The 19098-nt window shown below is 40.1% G+C and overlaps 1 protein-coding gene and 2 long non-coding RNA genes across 3 annotated transcripts; 1 reads left to right on the top strand and 2 right to left on the bottom strand.

Annotated features, from left to right (window-relative positions):
• Positions 1–3172: 3172 nt before the first annotated feature.
• Positions 3173–8704, top strand: LOC147155424 (G2/M phase-specific E3 ubiquitin-protein ligase-like). Its single transcript, XM_086066688.1, has 6 exons — positions 3173–3239; positions 3627–3880; positions 4008–4172; positions 5908–6048; positions 7445–7559; positions 7926–8704. The coding sequence occupies exons 1-6, from the start codon at positions 3197–3199 to the stop codon at positions 8141–8143; spliced, it is 936 nt and encodes a 311-aa protein (XP_085922814.1). The 5' UTR covers positions 3173–3196; the 3' UTR covers positions 8144–8704.
• On the bottom strand, positions 8125–8880 carry LOC147155423 (uncharacterized). The gene is made up of 2 exons (XR_015092285.1): positions 8616–8880; positions 8125–8537 (listed from the first exon to the last, which is right to left on the bottom strand). It is a non-coding gene; the product is annotated as an uncharacterized LOC147155423 (long non-coding RNA).
• An 8852-nt stretch (positions 8881–17732) lies between these two features.
• Positions 17733–18483, bottom strand: LOC147155422 (uncharacterized). Its single transcript, XR_015092356.1, has 3 exons — positions 18082–18483; positions 17961–18004; positions 17733–17875 (listed from the first exon to the last, which is right to left on the bottom strand). It is a non-coding gene; the product is annotated as an uncharacterized LOC147155422 (long non-coding RNA).
• Positions 18484–19098: the final 615 nt, after the last annotated feature.

Genomic DNA, 19098 nt, shown 5'->3' with positions numbered 1-19098 from the left:
GAACATTTGGCTTTTTCGGTGGAACTGTCAAGTTTGTCTTATGAAAATTCTATTCATTTGATTCCATATTTTCCATAGACGAAGGATGATTGTGAAGACGAAACGGTCCCGACAGCAGAACATGATTCAGAAGTAATTAGTGAGGTAAGCAATCCGTGTATTTGTGTAACAGTAGTGTGTTTATTCAAATGTCATGATCTGCTATACTTTGTTCTATATTGTATTCAACAGTTATGTTACTTCTACTTTATGAAACCATGTCTCTATATGCTTGGTACTTTTAGGACTCCTGTCCAATTTGTGGAAATATATTTCCTGCGGAAATTGTTGCATACCATGCAAGTTCATGTGGTGACAGGTATGACAGACGTAAATTTAGAGATATCAAAACTGCATGAGAATATGCACAAAATACTACAATTAATTTATTACTTATAATGGTGCTTGAAATGTAAAGCGTAAATTTCCCCTTAGGGGTAGAGTTCGCCAGTCGGCGAGCTGGCGGACTCAGTAACAGGGGTTAACTTTCACAAAGAACGCTGGGGTGACGACCGGGGCCTTCCCCCGCTGGGCCTGGGGTTCGGGGGTGTCGGCCGCCCTCCGGTGCCCCCATCTCCTCCTTCTGCCCCCGGTGTTCCGTCCCTCCACACGGCGGGGGGTGGGGTGGGCGCGGCTGCCCTCTCCGCTCCGCTGTCCGGCCCCTCTTCGGCGCCGGTGCCTGGGTGCGGGTGGTCCCCGGGGGCTGGGGGTCGGGGGTTGGGGGGCTGCCGGTTGGTCGGGGTGGGGTCGGGGGGGGGCTTTGTTGGGGGGGGTTAGGCGGTGGTGGGGGTTGCGGGGTGTGGGGGTGGTGGGGTGTCTGGGGGATTGGGGACCTGGGGGCGGCTGGGGCTGGGTTGGGGTGGGTGGCGGGGTGGATGGGGGGCGGGGGGTCGTGGGGGGTGCGGGGGTTGGGGGCCGGTGGGGTGCCTGGCGGGCCTGCAGTGCCCCGTTCTGCTGCGTTGGGTCGGGGGCGCGGGCCGTGTTGGGGCGGGGGGCGCTCCTGCTCCTGGGATTGCTCTTCGGCCGGTGGCCCTGGCGGGGCCCGGGGGTCGTCCTTTGGCGCTGCCGCGGCCTGGGGGGCCCTGAGGTGTTGCGCTTGCTCTGTTCCGGCAGGGGTCGACGGCTCCCCTCTTTGGTGGAGATTTTCAAGCATGCCAGATCCACCACACCAGCATCTACCGAAACTCAGACACAATCTGTTTCCTCCTCAGGTCATTGAATCGGTGGAGGCTGGTGTCTGTGGATCTCACTCGGCTTCGTCTGTCCTTCCTTCCTTTTCTCGGTCTCTCCTTCGGTCTCTTGAGGCCTCCCTGATTTTATGTTTTTTGGATTTGTTGGGGTCTGGATGTTTCTTGGGTTGGGGAGGAGTTCTGGTGGGTGGTGCCTGGTCGGTGCTGGATTTCACCTTCCTTGGTTTTCTTTGGTCCCCTCGGGTCTCCTGACGGCGGTGTTCGGTTTAGGTGAACGGTATGAGATTTTTTCTAATAGGTTTTTTTGGTGAGCTAACAAATACACGCACGCACACACACACGCACGCACGCACACACGCACGCACACACGCACGCACGCACATACACATACTCACCCACACACACACACAAAAATAAAAAAATAAAATAAAAAATAAAAATAAATAAAGAGCAATGATGATGACATTTCCGAATGAACAATACTGAGCTCTTTAAGAAAAAAAAAAAGAAAAAAAATGTAAAGCGTAAATTTCTTCATGTAAATCGTCAGGTACATTTTCAAGATATAAAATTGTACATAATTTGACACATGACCACTGTGTATGAGTTTTCTTTTTTGGATGATGCAAGTGTGATAATCAAACTGTATAAAATGTTTTTTTTTTTCTTAATATGTGTGCTAAAACGTGTGTTCATTCAATCTTTTTCAAGATTTCCATGTGGTAGCTCCACTTCTGCACAATCATATATGCCGAGTGACCACATGACTCAAAGCAGCACTGGTGCATCAGTTATCTGCTCATCACCTGATATAACGACATCAACAGCGACCCTCTCAACAGATAATACCCTTTTACAGTCCAGACCTGATGAAATGGATGAGATGCGTTAGTATTTGTCTAAAAAAATTCATGAATAAATAATGACATGTTTGGTAAAAGTTAAGAAAAACAATCACATTGAAAGATGTTAAAATGCCAATATTCATTACAGTGCTGTAATTTTTTTTCCATCTCACCAAAAATCGAATTACAATTATTGAGTTTGTCATAGACTTGCATATGTCTTTGTTTATTCTACAAATTGGTTATAGGCACAATTTGTAGAGTAGTGAATGTTGTGCAATTCATTACTTTTTAAATTACAACTTCAATTATAATAAACAGTTGTTTTCTTCTATTTTTTGTGTGTTACTACAGCATGGCAAAACGTAGTGGATCCGGAATTAGCAGCTGACCAGTACAGAAGGCAGTGTCTGCAAACCAATGAAGATAAGCCATACCTAAAAATAATAATAAACATTGGAGAAGACGTAATGGACCAGGAAGCCAGAATCCTCACTTTTTACAAGACTCCCAATATAGATTGGGCCAAACCATTTCAAGCTAAACTAAAAGGTGCTGTAAACAAACCTCAATTCAAACATGTTGTTTTTGAGTATTGTATTCGTAACATGTTTTGCTTTTTATATATTTGCAGGGGTGCAGATAAGTAGCATGTTAGTGCGCATGAGCACCAAAATTACAATAATGTAGTAATGTACTTGTTAAACTTATTTTTTTTTCTTTTCTTTTTTAAGTTCACACTTAAAGCTTTCTATGAACAACCGCTAAGACAGCTAGCTTGAGTAGCCTATCTCCCTGGAAACTGATGCATTTGCATGGAGATGTGGCTGAAGGCGTCGTACAAGTGCTGCCAGAAGGACAGTTATCTTCGCATCACTGTACTGTGGCTACGGCAGTCATTCAAAATATGTAATGACACGAAAGTGGTCCATGTTGCATGTTGCATGAATATTTTTATTGTGGGAGTACAATGCTGTAACAGCAATCCCACATGAACATATGAAAACATGAAAAATACAAATTTGAAGGCCAGAAAACCCATGACTTGAAAGATGGATGTGATTGCTTGTGTTTTTAGGAGATGTGGCCATTGGAGAAGGGGTTAACAGACACTTCTTCAGTATGATAATGCACAAGTTACAACATGGTTTCAAACTTGATTGCGGTAGGTCTTAAAGAATCCTAAAGACACTGGCCCAACTCCACTAAAGTTTGTTTGTTTAAGTTGCAAGGCAAAATAGAACATAAATGTTAGATAATTGACTCATGATTTTATGAAGGAATTACGTGCACCATCCTGGCAGACAGCTTTAGTTATGGTCAGTGATTATATTGCAAATTATTGTAAATTAATCATTCAGCAAATACAAGTTATCATTCAGTTATACTATGAATAACTAACAACAGACAGCATAGCCCTAACACATGACAAATCTGTCAATCTAAAGATTAATACACAATCATAGGCAGGAAATTGCAATCATGTGGTTATTATTACCGTATTGAACATAAAATGGCAAACCCCATTAAAAAATTATTATTGTTTTTATAGGAACCGCATGCAACACTGTGCTGTTTGAAGGCCAACCAGATCATTTAATTCCTGCCACTTCCCAAGTATTTGCACAGAATGACCTGTTTGTCATGGCAGGAAGAATGATTGGACATTCTTTCCTTCATGGGGGCCCTTGTCTGTTAGGTATTAGTCCAGCAGTAATTCATGTGTTGCTTGGTAAATCACCACAGACAGCGACAATCATGTTAGAAGATGTGGCAGACATGGACATCAGGGAGACCATACGCCCGGTAAGTACGGTAAAGTGCAAGGTTATCCATTGGAAAACATTGTCATTCAATGAAAAAATATGGACTATACTTTTACTTTTTAAATGTAATTTATTGGAAATAAATGTGCGGTATTTTCTTTTTAAAGCTGTTTGAGAATCAAGAATCTGCTGGAAAGGAAGAAACAAGTGAAAAAAGAGGACTCAATGAGTGTCAGACAACGGCTGTTAATGACCTGGCATTGGCATGGGACATGCCTATATTAACGGCTAGTAACAGCACCTGGCTCCTTCACAATCTACTTCAGCATGCAGTAAGTGTGGCTGACTAGCGTTATATCCATCAAAAGTTGTCCTACTTAAGTGTCTCCTATCTAACAGTATATCATGCTTTGATAAATGTACATTTTACACATTACCTCTGTATATGTAACTGGATAGCCGATAGGCCAATTCCATATTATTACTCTCAATAAATGTTTCTCGGCATACAATTGTTAACTTTGTATACATTTTTACTGTTTTACTTTATATTTTAACCATTTTGTAATTAGTTATAGCTGTGTAGATGTAGGTATAATTATGTTAACTCAGTGTGGCTGAATGAATAGAAATATATTCTTATCTGTGTTACTTTCATGAGAAAGAGCAACGGGTCTGTCTATTCATTCGCTATCTCTAAATGGGAGGGCCGGATTCTGCTGTGTCGGAAGGGAGTCAGGCTTATTGTTATTGTATTTTTTCTAATCTGATTTATACCCATGGGAACGGATTCTCTTGTATTCATTCAGTTGTAAGCAGGTGTGTTGTGGGCTGACTTTTCTATGAACCCTCTTTTGAATAAATAATGATGTGGGCTGGAGAGAAGACACATTTGAATAGAGCACTGCTTGGGTGACTTCAATTGTGTGATCAGAAGCTTCTGAAAAATATTCACCTTTGCAAGGGGACTTCTTCACCAGGATCTCACCATTCAGTTAATTGAACACGCAAAGAGTACAATACTTAATATTGTCTACTCTAACACAATCCTATAGGAGGATCTTTGATGAAAAATGTTTGCGCATGCGCGGTTGGTTGTGTGACAGAAAATGATAGCGGGCTCAGTCGCGCTGTATAGATGAGACGTCAAACAATATCGCCCATTTCAAGGCGACGAACAAGTCAGGGTGGCTGTTGATCATGCTTTGGAACACCTGAATAAGACTGAAAAAGAAATATGACTTAGTGTTTTTTTATAGCTACTGCACAAACTCGATTTCTTCGTTTTTTAAATCCTCTCCAAATAACAAATCTATAGGCTCAAGTAATTACCGGTAATAAAGTGAGCCTCACAAACCCTGTCAGCATCAGCTGGAAACCAGGCTTCGAGCATCAAATTATACCCTCCTGATATCTCGCAGCCATCACAATATGTCACAATGAACATTATGTCACACACGATCCTCGAATATATTTACCGTATTGAAATTGGAGAACATTTGATTTACGATGTTTATAAATTTATTAAACATAAACAAGAGGACTTCAGACATTTTACAACTTGCCTTAAATACATGTATATATTATATGCTTAATGAGGGTTGTAGGAGGAAAATTGTAAATTTTTTAATAAATGAATTATAACTAACTCAACAAAAGATGCCTCTGCCAAATCTAATATTGGGGTCTAAAGAACTGAGCGATAAAAGAAAAAAGGGGTCGTCAAAGCAGCACATACTGTCCAGTGTCCACTTGTTAAAAAAATTGTGACCACCTTGCCACACCTGCCTCCCGGCCCAACACTAAGAGCCTAGGAGCTGTATATGTCTAATCTGTATGTATACCTATAGTATATATAGTAGTCTTCTCTCAGGATGGGAGAGGTAAGATGGTCGCCCTGTGGCTTCAATGGCTTGCACGGTGTGTATGGGCGATCGGCTGTAAAGCAATATATACAGACCAGTGTTTGAATGTGCACAGAGTAATAATTGAATTTAATTTACTGCATGTATATATTTACTTGGAGTCCCTTCATCCATACCTCACTCACCCCTGTGATACTTTAAGGTGCTCGGCCGAAACTCCCGCCAACTCAAACAGCTGAAGCAAGGACTAAAAGAAACCCTCATTATGCTGTTATTGGAGTCTCGACCCGATGCAGTGGCATCAGTTTTTCCAACAGAAACAAAGTCTGAGTGCAGTGTGGAGGTATTCAATGAAGCATGTCTAGGATTCTAAAATGTCTGTAATTTTCAAAATAAAATTTTTTGCATGGGAATTAACTGGAATTTATGGGAATGCAAACGGAAGATTTGATTTGACTCAAGATTGACCAGATAACTTAATTACACTTGGGTTAAATAAATACTTTTTTTCTTTTTTTTTTTAAAGGTTGTGCGAGTTTGAGTGAGCCTGCTCATGGGCATGTTGGGGGGAAGGTTAGGGTTTTCTTTGTGCTGTACTATGGATGTTTTACTCACTCAACGCTTTTGAGTTGCAATGTAATGTATGAAAGGAGCTATATCAATTTTGATTTGATGTGACAGTCTGGCAAAACAAAAAAATATTTATTTTTTCATTAGGGTTAGTTCAAGGTTGCAAAGATGTTTGCCAGACCCACCACCCATCCATCCATTTATTACCGCTAATCCGGAGTCGGATTCACGGGGGCAGCAGCTTTAGGAGGGAAGCCCAGACCTCCTCAGCCACTTGAACCAGTTCCTCCGGCTGGATCCCAAGGCGTTCCCAGGCCAGCCCAGAGACATAGTCTCTCCAGCATGTCCTGGGTCGTCCCCAGGGTCTGCCGCCGGTGGGACATGCCCGGAACACCTCTCCAGGAAGGCGTCCAGGAGGCTTCCGAACCAGATACCCGAGCCCCCTTAACTGGCTCCTTTCCACGCGGAGGAACAGCGGCTCGACCCTGAGTCCCTCCCGGATGACTGAGCTTCTCACCAAATCTCTTAAGGGAAAGCCCGGACACCCAACGGAAGAAACTCATTTCGGCCGCTGTGTGGCAGACACTCGCAAAGAAATTTCAACATGTTCATTATTCCTTTGCGATTTACATAGAATGTTTGGTGCCGTAAATATACTTTGCAAGTGTCTTGAGAACATCTTTGCAACCTTAGAATAAATAATAATTAAAAACTGACAACAAAGAAAAACTCGCTACATGCACAGTCCCTTGCATGCAAACCTTTGACGCACAGTTAGATACAACCTTTAAGCCCATATCCAAATGAGAGGGAGAGTGTTTGCTTAGGGTTAGGGTTATATTATTGAATATTCGTCATCATATGTTCAGTTATGCAAACATTTTTAATGTTTTTTCCTTGTTCCAAGGAAATTTTGATTTGGAATCATTTTCAGTGAACAATTCCAACCTTGAACAAAGTCTGACGAGAAATCAACAATCACATGTTCTCCTCAGCAGGATACACATTTCATTGTTAGGCTGTTGAGACCACAACATCAGCCTTCACACAATTAACACCCCATGTGTGGATTGACCATATGTATAAATTAGAGAGAAAATTGTAAAATAGAATGAATTGGTTCAATGCCAACTATGGTGCCATAATGATTGTCTCATTTGCTGTCCTAGGTTGTTTTGGACCTAATCAAATGGCCTGAGGAATCTGGGTTGGACGATGAAGATGGTTACTCCGTTGACTGTAGATGTAGAATAATGGGGTACTTGCGTCAGTTTGTGAGGACAGGTAAATTACATGTTGATATTTGTGCACATTTTGTAATGCATAAATGCAGATTTTCAAATGTGGTTGAAAATCAAGGTTTTTTTAACCATTTTTTCTTGTTTATGAACACAAGTTGTATTATGAGTATTAAGCATAAGCATACACATATTGCTACAAGGCAGAATTTTAATTTATAGATACATCTGTGATTTGATTTTTTTAAATGATCATCCTCTAGCAGGGATCACTTTTTTTCCCAGATGTTGCAGAACCTGTTTTTTTCTCAAAAAAATACATAAATTAAATTATAAAAACAGTAATCTAATTGATTATTGTTACTTAATAGCATGCACAGCTTAATTCCACTTTTTTTCTCCTTTTTTTTAGGGTCTCAAGAGAATCTTAAAAGACTCCTGAAGTTCTGGGTGGGATGGGAGATACCCATGCCAGATATGAAAGTGGAGGTGGTGAGAGCGGAACATCCCACGTCTTCTACATGCTTCCAAAACTTAAAGTTACCTGGCCACTACAGCCATTACACAGAATTCAGTGACCATTTAAAGAACTGCATCGCCACAACTGATACTGGTTTTGGTTTGGTATAGATCAAAATCTTTATTTCATTACTTTAAATAATGTAGTTCTGATGTTTTGCTAGATAGGTTCTTATTACAGTTCATTGTCAATTTGTACGAAAAGACAATATATAGCACTAAATTATAAAATGTAATTTAGTGCAGGCAGTTTTAAACAAATAACAGCCCAGAAGCGCTTGGCTAGACCCTACACATAGTTTATACTGTGCATGTAGTTCACTGCAGCCAAATAATGGTCTACTCCCATGCGTGTAGAAGGTCCTGCTGGATCCACAGCAGCATGGAGTCCAGCCAGTTCTTGAGGTGTCAAAGGGCAGTCAGTTTCAGGCACATAGACACAAGAGTCGGTGTTGCTGGACACAAGGCCACTACTCTCCCAGTTTATCAGGGGGATGTTCAAATCCTGTAGTTGATATGAAAAACAACTCATTGTCTACTGTTTAAAGTAAGTTTTGCTTACCAATTTTTTAAAAGTACTTACAACATCATTAGACTCTTGTACATTATAGTGCAGTCCCATGTGCCACAGTTGGTTCGGGGTACGATTTCCCTCGACTGTCCCAGCCATCTTTAAAAACATCAAGCTGGGCTTGTAGGCGAGGAATGAAGACATAATGGCAGCAGAAAAGGTGAACACTGCTGGACAGGTCCAGGAGATCATCTTCCTCCATTTGGTGCAACGCAGCATAGTAGAGGCAAGTGACTGCTGTGTAGACATCTCGCCAAAGACGTTCAATTCTGTAATGTCAATGTAATTGTGCCCCCCCCCCTTTTTTTTTAATTAAAGAAGACATTTTAAACCATGTAAAAAAGTGAATCATATTTGGACAAACAAGCAACTGGGTGCAACAATTAATCAACTACTTGGCTATCCAATTAATTATTTAATCATTTTTGAGAGCATGTTTGAATTGTTCTAAATCCTTTTAAATTTAAGCATTTCAATGGCAAATGTTTTTTTTCTATTATCAACAAAAAAAGTAGTTTAAAATGATAAATGCAGTTTCATAAATGAAACAAACATTCCATTAATTTCAAGTAATGAGAAAGTAAGGGTGATTAAAAAAAAGAACATAGCAGAATTCTTTACCTTTATTTTGTACATTATTACTATTTGTATGTGTTGGAATGTCACCTTTGAAAATTAGATGTTGCATCTCAAGGGGATATCCTATAAAGCTACAAATCAAATAAAAATTTAAAATCATGCGATATTGCAAAAATGAAAAACTGTAGCTTGGACTTGTGTCGTAAATAGCTTCAAGTTTTTAGGTTTTACAAGTGTTAGTGTTTACCACTGGCAGTAAAGACAACCGTAAGTTGCCAATGTTGATTGCAACTGTTACTTGGTCTTTCATGTAATTGATATTTGATGGAAGTGGTGGAACATAAACTTTGTCTTTAACATACCACCACAAGAAGAAAAAAATAAAATCACACACACAGAGGTTCTGCCAGGCCAATTACAGCCATCGACTGCTAAGTGAAGTTTTCATTCAGTTCATTCTTTTCTCTTTTTCAAATAGGCTAGATGTTGCCCGTGCTGGTGGTGGCCACATTAACCACTTCAAAAACAAGAATAATTTGAATGTATTTACATGTGTCTAACCGGAAGTTTTCTGTGTTGTTGTTATTATTATTTTTTAATATTGCATAGATTTTGGCGTATTCTTTTTTTCCTTTTTTTTTTACTCACCCTGTAAACTTACAAGGTTATGAATGTGGTAGTTCCATAAAAATGAAGTGTCTTCTAAAGTACCTCTGATTATGCACACTTTTCCCTGCAATGAAGCTGTTTTTGCCAACTCCTCTTGTGGAGAACATCAGCTGGGCTACATCCACATTTTCCACCCCATGGTCACCACGAACCCTTAAGAAAATGTAACAAAAATGAGAACTCCTATTAATTATGCATTACACTTCACTGAAACGAAAACCTTAAAACAAGTCAATGGTTAGAACAGGTAGATTTACACTATTAAGGGTAGGATAGGCTAGGTGATGATGTCTGACTATTCTTTGAGGTAAGCCATACTTCTCAACAGCTTCATTGAAGAAGGCAAGGGTTGTGGAGGCTCTGTTATTATTTGCAACAGCAAGATACATTATCTATGTGAGAAGAATGGAATTGTCCCATTGTGACTTCAAACAACTGTACTTTTTATTTTCAAATGATCAAAGTACGTTAACAATAACAATATCAATTTTAAGTGTCAATTTCAAAGCTCTTAACAAATACAATTTCAATAACCTTTAACAGTCATGTAGTAGTTAAAACAGGATTATATTTAAAAAGGTAAAATGCAACAATAATACTCAATGCAATTGGTGTAATGGCACTTGAGAATATCTCATTCTCTACCTTGCATCTGTTTTAAGAGATTCCATAAGAAATGAGTCTTTATAAAATGTCAAAAAAGAAAACATGTAATCTAATTCTCAGACAAAGAGTGCCAGCGAAGTCTTAGCATAAAGTCACAGGTAACATGATGGAGTTTTGATTTGTTACTGTAAGTGCAATTAAAGCTTTTCAACTAAAATGACTGTAAGTAAGAGTATTACAGTACTATTATGTTACCATTGAAGAATACAAATGCAAAGGTGCTCCCAAAGAAAATGAAACCGATTTCTGAGGTAGCCATCCTAAACTAGTACTACAATCTGAAGGTCTTCAAAAACAAAAAACAACTAATCACAATTGAAATGCCTGATTCAATGACAAAAAGTTTAGACGTTTAAAGGGAATATCCAATTATTTATACCTTCCTTGAGAAACCATCGATTCCTCCAAATATCACCATATTGTACCTTCAATGACATTTGAGATAAAGAAAAACATTAGGTATTATCACTTTTTTGCACATAGTTAAGTCATGTACAGGTAATATGTTTTGATTTGAAAAACATAACCAACCTTATAAGTTTGTGGTTTGTGTCTATATGCATCAGCGATCTTGGGCCTGGGACAGAGTATGTTCTGCGAACAACACACCTCAATGCTGACATTCTCAGCACAATTCCTGCTGTGTCAACCCTATGCATCGATGCACGAATCCTCTGCCACTGTACACGATGCCCCTGTGCCCGCAACAATCCCATCATTAATCTGTACCCAGCATGTGGGTTGCAGTGGTGTGTTTGTGACACCAGGTTGTCAAGCTCATCATTAGTCAGTTGACCGTACAAGGCCCTAACAGACATAGCCCAGCTGTTCATGTTTCTCTGCAGCGTCCACCGAGAAACTCCTAAAAGTCTGGCAATGTACGCTGCAGATAGCCCTATGCTGAGGAGCTCCGAAACATATTCCCTACATATTAAAATTTTTGGACAACCAGGTTTTGTTCTCCCCACAGGAACCGTTACATGAAGCTCCATTTCATCTTGGGCAGAGAGTAGACCATGCACATCAGTAAGGGCTTCATACACTTGCTGAGGGATCTGAATTTGGTTAGCTAGTGCACTCAGTAAAACCATGTCCTGTGAAATTATAAATTGTAGATAGTCCAGGTCCAGAGGGGCACGCTCAAGGGCAGCCGATAGTCTGTTATGGAGTTCGGGCCAGTAAAAGATTCAGCAGCAGTTCCTAGAGAGAAATATAGGGTGTCCATAACATGTTTACAATTTTTAAAACAATATATTACAAAGGCAGTTGTTGAGATGTCTTAAACAGATTTGTTTTATTTTAACCAGTGTTTGTTAATTAAAGTATTCATTCATATTGAATTTATTTGTTTCAGATACTGTGTTGATGGATGGTAAACCTGCAGCAAACATGGCAACAAATCGAGTACCGTTTTCATGTGCTTGGTGTAAATGATGATGCCCATATAGAGGTCTATTAAATTAAGTTTAAAAAAAAACTCACACAAATGAAGGTACTTAAAATATCTCAAAATTGTTATAATTGTAAAGAGACTTTTGGGACACTCTGTATAGGTCGTGTGTAATGTGCATTATTATTGATTACATTATTATGCAAACAGGAAGAAATAATAACAAAAAACACACCATTAATGTCAAGACAGTAGCGATATTCCGCTCACCTGCTGCTGCAGCGAAGAGCTGTTGCTCTGATCGGTCATTTTTCTAGAAGGCAAAACAAGATAAAGAACACTATGGAGTCAAATGTGTACATACATAACATCGATTGGGTGCATCTTCCCTCCAGTACCTGTCAATGGCGCATATGTGAGCTACATGAATTCGTTTGTTAGCCAGCTAACTAATACAAGAAATAACAATTTTAACCAACACAGGGGAGCAGCGCACTGCACCATTCTTGGCATATAATGAAGTAGTTTAGTTGTTCATTGTTGTCATATAGCCACAATATTCCAAAGCATGAGATGCAATTACGTCCGTGGCGCCAGAAATGACGATAATGACTAGACTGCTTTAGCATGAAATCAAATGCCAGCTAGCTAGAAAGCTAAATATGTGATGCTAATCATAAAAACAGGTTGGATGACCATCGTCAATATTTGAAAGAATGATGAAGTAACATAATACTTACCTTGTAATAGCAAAAACCAAAAGAGACTGAAGTATTCTTAATATGTATGTTGGTTGGCGACGATGTGTCCTGCTTGTATCCTTCCGCGAGTCCCGCCACCGTCGTTCGCTAAACCAATGAGGTTGCGCTCCAATCCGCTCAAATCCTTCTCACTTGATTGGTCAAGACAACCCTTCATTACACCAGAGCCCGCCCCTTCTTTACGAGTACAAATCACGGCGCTCTACAAGTACAAATTAGTTTTGCTCCATTTGTAGCGCGACAAATGGGGCAAAACTCACGTCACTGAACAGCAGCAGAAAGTCCACTTGTGACTCCTAGTGGCGACTTCTTTGACTACAAGTTGTCATTTCTACAGGTACAAATCACAACTTTTACAGATACAAATTTATAGTTTTTGTACAGGTACAAAAAAAATTTGTACAGATACAAATCATGACTTTTACAGGTACAAATTTGTTTTTACAGATACAAATTTGTTTTACACATACACATTTTTTTTTTTTACAGGTACAAATTTCTTTTACAGACACAATTTTTTTTTTACAGGCACACATTTTTTTTACAGATACAAATCACAAATTTAGACTTTTTTCTACAGGTACAAATTTTTTGCACAAGTTAGTTTTGCACCATATTTACCTCCATATTTGAACGTTGTGTTATCCGGCTGCTGTATTAACAAGATAGGTAAAGTTAAGTGCTAGACATGGTAGCCTACATGCTAACTACACCTGCTAGCGCTAGCTAGAGCTAGCAGATCTCACTTTAAGGTTTTAATGTGCAGTAAAAGAAAACAAAAACAAAGAAAAGTTTGAGTAGGCTCTAAATCTCAATTGTGTATATCCCTCGTTGCTACAATATACAGTAAGGCTTTTGTCTATTATTCTGTCGTCGTTGTGGTGGTGGTGGGGGAGGGGGCGTCGGTTGTTGAGTTGCGTGTCCTGCTCAACTGTGTAGTGGACTAGAGCTAGCAGATGTTACATTAAGGTTTTAATGTGCAGTAAAAAAAATATATATATACATATGTTTGAGTATGCTGTAAATCTCAATTGTGTATATCCATCGTTGCTACAATACACAGTAAGGCTTTTGTCTCGTCTGTCGTCGTCGTGGTGGGGGTGGGGGAGGGGGGCGTCGGTTGTTGAGTGGCGTGTCCTGCTCGATCGTGTAGCGGAGCGGCGCCGATGAGGGATTTTGGAAGTATTTTACACTGTTAAATGACCTTCATTGATTGACTACAGCACACATTTGTAAATTGTTAAAGCTGCCTTTATTTTCCCCCTTGAAAGATTACCATTGGTTTCTGTAGCGATCGTTTTTTTCACGGCCATCCAGAATACCCATCCATTTTGCCAAACCGTTTCACCTCATGGAAATTAATGTAAAAGAAAAAAAAAGTAACAATGTTATTACAATACCGTTTTCTTTGTTAATAAGTAAACAAGGAAGTCTATAGTGGATCCATTTTTTTCTATTGTTGATGTCACGATCTGTCACGGTTGAAGTTGGCTGTCACGAAACGGAGTGGAGGACCCAAATGCAGGAGAGCCACGGCAGTGATGCTGATAACTTTAGTTTTAATCAAAAACAAGGAAACACAAAATCACGCCCGAGGGCGGCTAGAACAGCGAGTAGTGTGGGATACAGAGTAGCATCACGGAGTAATAACCCGACACTCCTTGCTGCTTCTGTCAGGCTTTTATCTTGACCTGACGAGCTAATGGGCAGCAGGTGTGTTTGGCGGGATCCGCCCTCCAGCTGTTTCCCCAGCAACTGCAAGTGAAAACAGAAACAGCTGACCCCAATCATGACAGTTGAGGATTTATTGAAGGCTCTGCTCACCCCATCCATTATTTATAATCAATGAACTATACAATGTGTGATGTTACTATACTTCAATTGATGACGGTTTCTTATTTTTATTACAATGACACCACTGCCTCATTAGACTCAATGTACATTTTTAATGTTGCATACACATCTGAGATTAACTACAAATTTTATCTTGAATCTTTTAGCGATCCGCTGAGCACTGTGCGAATTGGAAAGCTGCTGACCGTGATACTTGGATTTCAAACCTTCAGCACCGCCTTGGACTTCCACCTCATCTACCTGCTTCCATCTTGCCCTCAAACAACATAATACATATATAAGATCTACATCACAGAGTCTAGAACGCAAATACAGCTGAACTTGCACTCAACAGCACATTACAAACACTCTAATATCATTACTTTACTATTTTGTTGTGTTTGAATTGATTTCCTTTTTTTACTGCCAGTTTACTTTTGACTTTGTCTTGGGAAGTTTTTTTTATTTTCTTTTTGCTTACAGTAAAGGTAGCTGTAGCAGCATGCCGCGGAAGGGGAAGCGTTCCGAGGCAGCCAAGCGCCGATGGAAGAAGCTGGACCTTGCTGCTCCGGAACTGAGCCCAAACATCGCACCCCAGCAGGTACTTTGCCTCTATTCAATTCTGCACTTGGCGGTGGTGTATTCTGTGTTGAGTTATTTTGAGTCACACTGCTAGGTCCTCAATGTGCTGTATATTTTGTTTTCAGCCTCGGTCCCCACCCTCTGCCACCAGTGATGGGACCACGATGCAGTCTGCAGTGAACAAGGTACGAGTTTCACGCCATATTTTAGCAAGAGTTTATCATTTTTTTTATCACTATTACACTTTTTTTTAATATCCTAAACATTTGCAATGTGTATTTAGAAGGCCAGAGTCCGAACTTCAGCTCCAGCCAGTCGGCTCGCCACTGTGGACGCCCGCTCCCCACCGCATACCTCTACTGTGGCTGCCCACCAGGTATGTTCCACAGCAGGCAAAATGCAATTAACTTTGTTAATGTGCAATACACATTATTTCCGGCTACAAATATAGAGTCAAGCAGAAAAAAATGCTAAAATGCTTATGTAAAAAGCAGTCTGTGTATTCAAGACACTCAATAGTAATGTAAAAAAATCCTTTATTAAAAATGGACTACCAACATGTTTCAACACAAGATTGTCTTCACCAGGGCATAGTTTGACAAATATAGAGTGTATGACTGAGCGATATTTGTGCATCATCAGAAAAAAAAAGTTTGTTTCTATCTTATTCCGTTCTTTAGTAATCAACAATAGAAAATGGTTAGTTTCACCCAATTTCGCCTTTTTTGGACCAAAATACGGAGAAATCAAGCTTTTAGTGAAACGATATTATTTCATGCATTCTAGTGAATTTTACACTTCTTTTTGTCCATGAATGATGCCACAAACACCTAAATAGTGCTTTACTTCTATAAAACACTACCACCAAGAATGAAAAAGTGTTTTTTGATAGCAAAATAACAGTTTATTTACATTCAACATTCAACAGTGTAATACAACAAACATGTGCAACTGTGCAACTGTGCATGTGTGGTGTGTGTATGTGTTTCTATTTACAATTCTGTGGATGTTTCAACTACACAAGTTTTTTTTTGGTGTGGTATATAGTGTAACATTGCCCTGGGTGCAAGGGGACGCAGCAGGATTTGCACCACAGATTTGTTTCGCTGCGAATGCCCCTTTGAGTGCAGACCCTACACTTTCTTGCTGGCTTTTTTTTCCGGGGGGTAGCAGGTATGTATTGCAGTGTGTGTTTTGCCATGTTGCCATCAAGTCGACTTTCAGGATCGTTATACGGTGACCTGGTGTTCTGTCTGGCTTCCTCATGTCCTTCTGTTTGTATGTTTGTAGCAATGTCCTCCTCCTGGTCCTGTGGTAAGAGCCACCCTCTCACCACCTGCTGGATAAACTCCAAAAAATGCTGACATTTGCCAGGATGTTTAGCTTTGTACAGGATAAAGGCATTGAACAAACATATTTGAAACAGATAGGCAACAAATTTTTTGTGCCATTTCAATGTCTTCCTCGTGAATGGGTGATAAGAAATGTTTTGATCCATCTTATCGACGCCATTCATTGTGGAATTGTAGTCCAAAACACATACAGGTTTCGGGAAAGGCACTCTCTTTTTTTTTTAGTGCCTACACATCAACTGTCCGCATTTCATCTTTGTGAAAAGTAGTCACCATCCTCAACAAACGCTTGTCCTGCCATGCCACAACCAAAACATTTGTGTTGTGTCTCACCAATTCCCCCCCCACCCCAAGGCCAGTGTTTGTAAGAGAAGTGATCTCATTTGGTTCACCCCTATTTTTTCTCAGTGTTCCACAAACATTTGTACGTGCTGCCAGGAGACGTTCACACAACCCAATTGAATTATAAAAATTGTCCATAAAGAGCGTGTACCCATTTCCTGGCAGACGATCTAGCAAATTAAACACGGTATCCGGCAGAGAACAACTAGTACCAACATAAGGTTGCATATTAAAACAATATCCTGTTTGGGAGTCACACAGGATGTATGACTTAATTCCATATTTGATTGGTTTTTGGGGGTTGTAAACTTTAAACGATAGACGGCCCTGAAAATTCATCATTCCCTCATCAATACATACATTCCTACCGGGTTGGAACAGTTCTTTAAATTTATTTACAATATGGTTGAACACAGGACGGATTTTAAATAATTTGTCATCTGAACTATGTCTCTCATTATTGTTAAAATGTAGGTAACTCCAGATAAGCAGGAAGCGGTTTCGAGGCATCGCGCGACTAAAAAAATGGTGTGGTTTCAATTTCATCCTGAGTCCAATACATTTCTATACTGGGCTTTTTTATATACCCAGTAAGAAATTGGAGTGCAAAAAATGTTTTCAATTCTAATACAGACACTGGCTTCCAAGCACGACTCCTGCAGTGTGGCAGACTTTCAGTCTGCTTCTGCATGGATTGACGTGCATATAAATTTGTTTGATCAGCAATGTGCTGGAGAAGTTCGTTTGAGATGAATAGTTGCAGGAAGTCAGCTGGCAGGGTTGAATTTAGCTCTGCTGCGGCACCCCTTGGTCCTGGAGTTTCAGTAAACAGGAATGTGTTTGGCTGCCAGCCTGTTTCATGCCAGCCAGAACTTTTGGGATCTGCAAATATACATTTCAATATCATATAATATTTATTTTAGATCAGTGTGAAGCAATATATATATACGTTTACCTTTTTTCTTGGATCCACTGGTTGAAATTATAGAAGACATTTACCATCAAATATTTTACTCGTGCTGAGTTGGAGAATCATTTTTTTTTTACCTTTATTCTGCTCACTGTGAGACGCGTCACCTTGAGCCCGACGAGCTGCAGCTGAAAGAAATATATACAATTACAATCATATCGAAAGACCGTTTTCTTTTGTTGTTGCAGTGTATTGAAAACACGTTTTTTATACCTCTCTTTGTCGTGGAAACTGTAGGTTGTCGCTGTGAGCACGATCTATGAATTATACATTCACGTTACACGAGGTGCTAGCAGCGTGCAGGAAAAGTATCTCATAGCAAGTTTGCGCTTACCTTCACAGTCTTCTGCGGATGAAATGCTGTCCGAATCACTTTCTCGAAGATCCGACTGTACCCACTCCTCCGAAGAATAGCCATCCGACTCGGGGTACTCTTCGTCGTCCGAATCAACGTCCGCGTTTGCAGAAGTACTTGGACGTGCACCACGTTTTCCGGCGTTAGCATCGCTAACCGGCGTCGCTTTAAGACGTGGCCGAAGACGTCGCGTCAAAGCCGCAACTTCGGCATCAACCTCGTTGTCGCCATCATCATCATCGCCACCAACATTCAATTTAGCACTGGTTTCTTTTTGAAAATACCGATCAAGCGTGAGCTGCTTTCCACCGGTCGTCATTTTTGCTTTCTCTTCCTCCATGCTTTTTGCTTTCTCCATTATCCTCTCCACTCCACTCTAGCTCCGCCTCACCTTTTATACCGACGCCCACGGTGGGCGGCACACCCAAAGTGCAAGGAGAGTCATCGCTGCCATCTAGAGGCCAAAACGAGTCATTAAACTTACTTGATCTGCTTGATATTTTCAGCACAGCTGCCCAAGGCTTCCCTCCACCCGTTTCAAAAAACCCCAAAAAAACATAGGGGACGTCTTTTAACGTCCTCGGCGCCCATCCCTAGGTTTATGCTAAACGTTTTATAACGTTTATGGCGGTCAAAGAGTTAAAAGCAGTCTGTGTATTCAAGACACTCATTAGTAATGTAAAAAAAATCCTTTATTTAAAATGGACTACCAACATGTTTCAACACAAGATTGTCTTCACCAGGGCATAGTTTGACAAATATAGAGTGTATGACTGAGCGATATTTGTGCATTGCTTTATTCATGTCAAACTAATTCTGAATTTAATTGTGATGAAGTCTGTTTTCTACAAGATTTCAAAATTTTTACTAATGTCAAAAATAAACTCACTAACATTGATCACAAATTTGTGAGGTGCCTAGCCCGGACACAGATATTTCACATGGTTTCTTTTAAGTTACATAGACCAGATGTAAATAATAACTAAGACGGTTATA

This window comes from Leptonotus elevatus, chromosome 22, assembly GCF_054856555.1.
Source record: "Leptonotus elevatus isolate MCC_2025b chromosome 22, RoL_Lele_1.0, whole genome shotgun sequence".
Taxonomy (NCBI): Eukaryota; Metazoa; Chordata; class Actinopteri; order Syngnathiformes; family Syngnathidae; genus Leptonotus; species Leptonotus elevatus.
This window is presented reverse-complemented; position numbering and strand designations above follow the sequence as displayed.